General features: G+C 38.1%; 2 protein-coding genes across 6 annotated transcripts in view; one reads left to right on the top strand and one right to left on the bottom strand.

The window, feature by feature from the left end:
- The window catches only part of GTF2E1 (general transcription factor IIE subunit 1), a 55,687-nt gene extending 53,691 nt beyond the window's left edge, over nt 1-1,996 (bottom strand). For 3 of the 5 annotated variants that reach the window (XM_019652977.1, XM_019652987.1, XM_019652960.1), the window contains exon 1: nt 1,860-1,996. The gene's annotated coding sequence lies outside the window, so the exon portion shown is untranslated. The other 2 variants (XM_019652995.1, XM_019652968.1) reach the window with 1 other exon arrangement.
- A 91-nt stretch (nt 1,997-2,087) lies between these two features.
- The window catches only part of RABL3 (RAB, member of RAS oncogene family like 3), a 30,793-nt gene continuing 25,090 nt past the window's right edge, over nt 2,088-7,790 (top strand). Inside the window, exons 1-2 of the mRNA XM_019653006.1 lie at nt 2,088-2,191; nt 7,111-7,202. Coding sequence (XP_019508551.1) covers nt 2,146-2,191; nt 7,111-7,202 — 138 coding nt within the window. The 5' untranslated portion in view covers nt 2,088-2,145. The remainder of the gene's footprint in view (nt 2,192-7,110; nt 7,203-7,790) is intronic.

Raw genomic sequence — 7,790 nt, forward strand, 5'->3', positions numbered from 1 at the left:
TCATCTTATAAAATTGAAACACTATACCCATCAAACAATGTTATTTAACAATAATATATAACTATTTGTTTTAAGCCAGCGTAACTAGGAAAACTACTACCAAAAAAAAAAATACAATAGGTTAACACCTGAATAGGAACAGGTTTGTAAGAAATGAGCGTTCACTTTTGGTTGCCTTTCTTTGAGGAAATATTGCTGTGAAAATGTCCATCCAGCAAGTAGCTGAACAAATGAAACTGAAGCCCAGGAAAGAAGTCACCTTGTTCAAAATCTCTACATTGTAAAGTCTTCCTCCCTGACCAGTGCCTTCCCTGCTCCATCACTCCTATTTCCCCACATAGGCTGAACCTCCTACTCAATCTCTGAATTCCTTAAATTACTTAAGTCAGAGGTCTCAAACTGGCAGCCTCTGCCATACTGTCTGACCCAAAGAATGTTTTGAAAATTTTCTGAGTTAGTCATCAATATTTTAAAATAGTGGGATTTCACATAAATCTCAATATTCAGCTCCTCTCGAAAACTGGAACTATCTGAGGAAAAGTGAAAGCATGTTCCCACATAGAAACAATAACCTGAAGCTGAGAAGCAGCTGTCACTTTTAAGCAAAGAAAGAGCTTGGCTGGCCTCTAGAAATATTTAAGTGTGCGGCCTCTTAGGGCAAGCTTTTTTGTCCTCTCTTTAGCCTCAGAGTCTCAGTCACCTCCCAGTCTCACCTACCTCCCTACCCAGCACAGATCACAAAAAAACAGGTTGGTTTTGTTTTTGAATCATACGTATTCTAATCATACAAACAATGAAGAACTACTGTGTACCAGGCAGTTGGAGAAACAAAATTAAAACGAATGCATTCTCTGCACTGTCTGGCCTTGTCAGCCTCATCTCAATTCCACGTGCCACACATGCCTTCCCCACTTCCAGGCCTTTGCACATGCTGTTCTCTCTGCCCAAACTCTCTTCTCCTAATAATCCTTCACATCTCAAGTGGCATTTCCTCAAAGAGACCTTCCCAGTTACCCCCTTAGTAGCTTAGTATTATATCCCCTTTCTTTCCCAACCTTCTTCCTTGGAGTGAATAGCCTTGTAATTCTCCATGATTATCTCTGAGACCAGGAACTTAACCTTGTTCAGCACTGATTTTCCAGCATCCAGCACAGCTAGTCAAATACTTCCATAAAACTTTCAATATATCTCCTAAGCACGTGTTCTTCCAACATGCCCACCCTGACAGCTTCCCCTCAATTTACTTCCTCCACTGCTGCTTCCAGAGTAGAAAAAGACAAGCTATTGGAAACCCTCGTCTTAAACTTTAAATGGTTTTAATTAAGCAGCAGGTAATACGATCAAATTCACAATTTTAAGAGATTATGCTGACTGAAGAGTGTAAAATAAAAGGAGAAAGGAGAGGACGGGGGAGGACTAGTTAGATTATTTCAGTATACTACTACTCCAGTTCTGGAATAACTTCGATCCTATACATTTAACTGTGGTTTTCTCAGTTACCATATTTCATGGTACTCTCCACGCCTTCATACATACAGCTGCACACCACCGCGAAACCTGTGGACCCAGCGGCCCTCCACGAGCCCGGTTCAATAATGTCCACTCCTCCCCACTGCGAGACCCCAAATTCCCTCGGACTCTGCTAGCTAAGTCCAGGGGCCACACTCGGCGCAGCCAAGCCCGTCCTACCCGAGGTCGCACACGGGACGCTCCGGGGTCAATGGTTCTTTAGGGACCAAGTCAAGAGAGTAGCTAAGAGGAGGAGGGTGGCTAAGGACCAGGAGCAAAAAGGAAGAGAAACCCTGAAATGCGACTCCGGGCCAGGGAACCGAGAACAAGGAACAGGGAACAAGGTTTACCAAAGCGAATCCTCGAACACTCCCACTACAGCTTCCCTCAGCGCCTCAACTACCGGCTTAAACGTGTCACACCACTCGAGCGACAAAGACAACGCTTTATTCCTGCGACCAGTTTTGGAAACCACCCGCTACTTTTCACCAGGCTGGCCAATCAGCACAGTGAAGCCGTCAATCAAGGCAGTCGCTCTCTGATTGGTCAATGAAACTGAAGGCTCTGCCCTCCAAGCCCAGCTCTGATTGGCCTACAATACGGAACAGGAATTAACCCCAAGAAGGCAGTGGCAAGATGGTGTCCCTGGATCGGGTGAAGGTACTGGTGTTGGGAGACTCAGGTGAGCTGCTTAACCCGCCGCTGGGGCTCCCGACACTTTATAGAGTTATCCGATAACTACTACTCCCCTCGCCCCACCGCCCTGCAAACTAGCTGGCTCCGATCCATGGCCGAAGTCCCTCCCAAGGCCTAAAAACTACACTTCCCAGAGGGCTTTGCTCTGTTTGACAAAGCGGTGGCGTCGCGCGGATGGGGGTCGCGGAGTCCCGGCCCTTCTCGGCCTTCGAGTCTTTCCACGTCAGTCTCCTGGGCGACCGTAACCTAGTGTATATTGTCAGTTCCTTCTATTTAAAAGATATGCAGACATTGAGCATTGTATTGGGCGCCGTGCTAAGACAGAAGTTAGGGCCGTGCCTTCAAGAGTTTGTTCATTAAGGAAGTCAAACGTACACTAAAAAAAAAAAAAATGACACTGTTCCAAGTGTTTTGCATGTATTAACTCACTTAATTCTTAGATCAGCCTTATTACCCCATTTTGCAGATGAGAAAAAGTGAAGTGGAGAGATATAAATGACATAATGGGTTTGAACCCAGAGGCCACGTACTTAAACACAAAGCTACATTATGTAATAAAATACTGAATGGTAGTCCTGTTTTACTCTCAACTGGGCTTCTTGATTTCTTTGTTCTCTTTAATCTTATTTGAAAACCTGTTACGTGCTAGATTGTAAGAAACAGAGAATTTAAGATAAGGGCCATATTATATAGTAGCTAGGACTTAATGCTGAGCCCAGTTTAGTTCTAGTGTTAAAATTCTTCTTTTGACATCTTGAACATTTAAGAACTAGAATTGAATTCTGCATTCCCTGTTCTTACCTTCCTATTCTTTCTCACCATAGCCTCCACTTCTGTGCTCTTTAAGAACTTGGAATAAATGCTAACCTTTCAGTTCATAGATGTGCTTTTCTAGAGTTGATCTTTGAATGTGTGTTGTGAGCAAAAATGTTGCGCCAGGTGCTTAGAGATGGAGAGAATTTACCCCAAAGAGCTTGAAAACGACCTTTACTGCACTGAATAACATTGTCTGGGAGAGGAAGAGGTTGAGAACGTTTTCACATTGCCCAAAGATTTTTACGTTACAAAATATTTTACATAGAGCATTATTTAAAATTCTCTTTAAGTTGAGTTATGAAATTCTATGAATAAAATCCAGTTCTTTAGCTTGCAGTGGTGCTGAAGTTAATTGAATGAAATCATTCAGTTTTACAGTTGAAAGTAATGGTGGCCTAAAGGGATTTGGTAAGAGTATCACCAAGTAGGATTCAGTACTGGAATACAGAGCTAACAGTTTTATAATATTTGAAATAGGTGTTCTCTCTTTTCTATAATTCCCTTTTCTATTGCATCGAATATCCCTTCATGTCACATGTTATTGAAACTAGTCAATTTTTTTTTTCCCCAAAATACTTAAGTAGCTACTGCATAGCAGGCACTGTATTAGATGCTGGGGTTATAACTGAAATCATTGTCTTACATTCAATGTGGGATCACTTTTCCACATTGAATGTAAGACAATGATTTCAGTTATAACCCCAGCATCTAATATGCCCACCAGGAAAGTAATTGATCTGGTCACACATTCACTGATGTTAGATTGTATGTGTAAACTCAGTTATTGCCTTTTTATCATTTCCCTTTTAAGAGTGACTTGCTATCTGGCAGGTTAGAATATACTTTTTACACTTCATCTGCCTTTGTATTCAAACTTTAAAGTTTATTCTTGAACGAAGATTTATTTCCCTCATGAAATTTTGAGGATTTCACAGATATATAAAAGAATAACTTGGGATTTAGAGATTTGTTTTGTATTCTATAGGGATATTTGATAATTTAGTAAGGAATCCTGAAAGTCTCACTAACATGCACATAGCGACTTCTCTTTGTTCTTTCAGAGATAAGGGATGAGCTTAATACATTACCAACAACTATATTTGGCATTGGTATTTATGTAATTATATTGGGCCTTTTACCCCCCAGCAAATCAATGCATTTTTAATCTAATTTAGTTCTAATGGTGAAAACAGAATCAGAACCTCCCAAAATTCTTAAAGAAATGAATAGTTAACCATTATTTCTGTTACTTCCATTTTTCTTACTGTTTAGAGTTCATCCAGTGTTAACCCTTATCACCCAAAGCAGTTAATTCATGGAGAGCTATGCAATGTTACTGCATAAAGATGCTTACTCTGACACAGTTAAGCTTAACTAGAAGCTCAAGCCTTGCATCAAGCTGATAACTAAATGCCTAGACACATACCTCTAACATACATAAACAAACTTACACGCAAACACAAAAATCAACTATGTCCTAAAGATAACAGATGCAATGCAATAAATACAAAGACAAAGCTAAGTTTGAGTACACAAAAATCTTAAATGTCTGTTGGCAAAAAGAAAAAGAAAAAAAGTAAAGGGAAACCTGGGGAAATATTTGATTAAATTACATGAGACAGCTAATATATAAAGAGGCCATGTAAATCGATAACACTAAAACCCAGTAGATAAGTGGGCAGAGCACATCAATAGATAATTCATAAGAGAGGAAAGACAACTGATTAGCAAAGATGATCATAATGTACATCTTTACCAGGAGGTAAAGAAATGCAGATTAAAGTAAAATGTCACTTTTTTTCCTCTTATCAAATTAACAAAGATGAAAAATGGACATACATGATATTGTTGAGATGCAATAAGACCTTACTGTTTATGGAGTTCGTCCAGTGATGCAGGCTTATGTGTATGGCTGATGGCAGAGTAACCAAATGAAAGTTGTCAGTATATGTCAAGAACTTTAAATGTTTATTTCCTTTTACATATTAATTTCACTTCTGGGAAGGTATACCAAGGAGCTAATTTTAATTTTAAACACAAGTTTAAACAGAAATCTTTTCTTAACATAGTGAAAGTTTCAGAACACCCTAAGTAATAATGAGGAATTGCTTAAGTAAATTGTTATGTCTGCACTACAGCGGAGACATTAAACATGTTTAGGGAGATTCTGTAATAACATGGAGAATTTTAGTCACTAAATAAATACTAATTAAGGCCCTGTTCTGAGTACTGGAGATTAAAAAAAAAAGAAATGACTAAAACCCAGTGCCAATCTTCAAAAAAATAAAAACTAAACAGTGAATAAAACCTATAAGCAAATAAGTGTAATCTATTTTAAGTGTTCTATAGAAAAATGTAGAGGGTACATTTTGAGTGGAGACCCTGAGGATGGTGGATGACGTACTTAGTTCTACCTGTGTAGAGTCAGAAAAGATTTTATAACTAGAATGATGCTAAGTCTTGACAGATGAATTCACCAGGCCAATGGAGGAGGGGGATGGGTGGGATATTCCAGACAGAACCAGCTGTGTAAACAAAGGCTTATATTTTATTATTTTTTAACACTATATATATATATGTCCACAATAACAACCTGCTTATAGAAAAACCCTGCTTATGAATAACTATGTATAGTGCCAGGTGGGTACTAAACTAGTCAGGGAAATCGTTTTTTAAATTCTATAAATGTCTAACCACTATGATGTACACTTGAAATTAATATAAAATAATATTGAATGTCAACTGTAACTGAAAAATTTAAAAGGGGAGGAAAGGTGAAGGGAAATAAGAGGTCCAAATTTCCAGGTATAAAACAAATAAGTCATGGAGATGTAATGTTCAGTATAGCGAATATAGTCAATAATATTGTGATAGCATAGTAAGGTGTCAGATGGTTGCTGGACTTGTTATGGTGATCACTTCTTTAGGTATATAAATGTTGAATAACTATGGTGTACACCTGAAACTAATATAATATGTATGTTAGCTATATTTTTAATAAAAGTATTTTAAAAAGCAAATACATAAAAAAATAAAAACAGGAAAGAAAGAAAAAATGTGCTCATGGAATAAAATATACCTGCATGTTGACAATATTGTTCTTCGCGTGATTTTTCCCTTTTTAAAAATACTTTTTAGATTATCTGTAAATGTAACTTTTTATAATAAGAAATAAACATAAATGATAGGTTCATACACAATAACGCACACAAAGAGATAGTCTAAAGTTTTGATACAACTAATGATGCATAAAGATTCACCAACCATGTTTGTCATAATGGCATTGAATGAGTGACTCTATACGTGGACGTATAGGGAGAACTCATTTTCTTTCCTCTTCATACAGATCTCCAAATGCTGGATTGTTCTGAACTCAGGAGATATAAAAGGAAATAAAGTGCTGCCTTTAGGTAAAGGGCCATGATACAGAAAAAGTAGAGTTGTTCTTTTTCCAGAGGATAAAGCTGGGCCATGTGGTTGGCTTCCTTTTAATAATCACTGTATGGGAGACTTGGAGTAGCTAAAGAAGGAACTGTGATATGGTGAGTCCCTGCACTGGCTTTGTTCACCCACAGTCTTGAATACCATCTAACGGGCGCTATGGAAGGGCCCTCTCCATTGGTGTCAGGATAGAGGATGACGTCAGAGATTTGTTAATACGCTACAATTCTAAAATAGGCTAAATAGATGAAATCATTCAAAAGGAAAGGGATTAGTTCATATGAAATTGCCCTGGACCAGTAGTTCTCAAAGTGAGGCCCCTGGACCAGTAGCATCAGCACTACCAGGGAGTGTCAGAAGTGCAAAATCTTTGAGCTCCATGACAGACGTACTGAGTCAGAAACTGGGGGCAGGACCCAGCATTCTGTGTTTTAACAAGCCCTCCGTGATTGTGATGTGAAATTTTTGAGAACCATTTTTCTTGACTATTTATTAATAAAGTTTATTAAGTGGTTGCTATGGTGTGAACACCCTTTAAACAACCATGTTTTACATACCATTACTGCGTATTCTCAGTCATACTTTTGCCATAATAGATTTCAGCATATCTCTTATATCACTAGAGTTTTGTTTGTTTATCTTTTACAGGTGTTGGGAAATCTTCACTAGTCCATCTTCTGTGCCAAAATCAAGTGCTGGGAAATCCATCATGGACTGTGGGCTGCTCAGTAGATGTCAGAGTATGTTTCCTATATTTTAGGGTTTTAGTAGTCATATTAAAGATAACTTATTCAAACGATATAATCAAATTGCAGTACTGTGGTCAAGACTAATTAATGATAATAGCTGGGCTTTATTAAGTACCTACTCTGTGCTACATACAATGCCAAATGCCATATGTGTCTGCTTATTTAATCAATCTGGAACTGTGAGATACAACTGCAGAAACTAAGGCATACAGAAGTCAAGTAACTTGACCGAATTCACTCAGTGCATAACAAGCAGAGTCAAGATTTGATCCCCATTAGTCTGATTCTAGAGACTTCAGTTTTAATTACTATGCTGTATATCTAGAGTTAACTTTACATGCTACATAAATCTGCTTAAGCTTTTGTCACTGAGGCATCCAACTTTTTTTTTATTCGTTTCAGGGTTTCAAAGCAACATAATAGGCATTTACACCCCTCACAAAGTGATAATCCCCCTCCTCCAAGCTACTACCCCTGACATCTTATATACCTGTTTGTTTCAATACCATCGACTATCTTCCTTATGCTATACTTCACCTCCTGAGACTATATATATATATATATATATATATATATATA

Source organism: Hipposideros armiger, unplaced genomic scaffold, assembly GCF_001890085.2.
Source record: "Hipposideros armiger isolate ML-2016 unplaced genomic scaffold, ASM189008v1 scaffold_8, whole genome shotgun sequence".
NCBI lineage: Eukaryota > Metazoa > Chordata > Mammalia > Chiroptera > Hipposideridae > Hipposideros > Hipposideros armiger.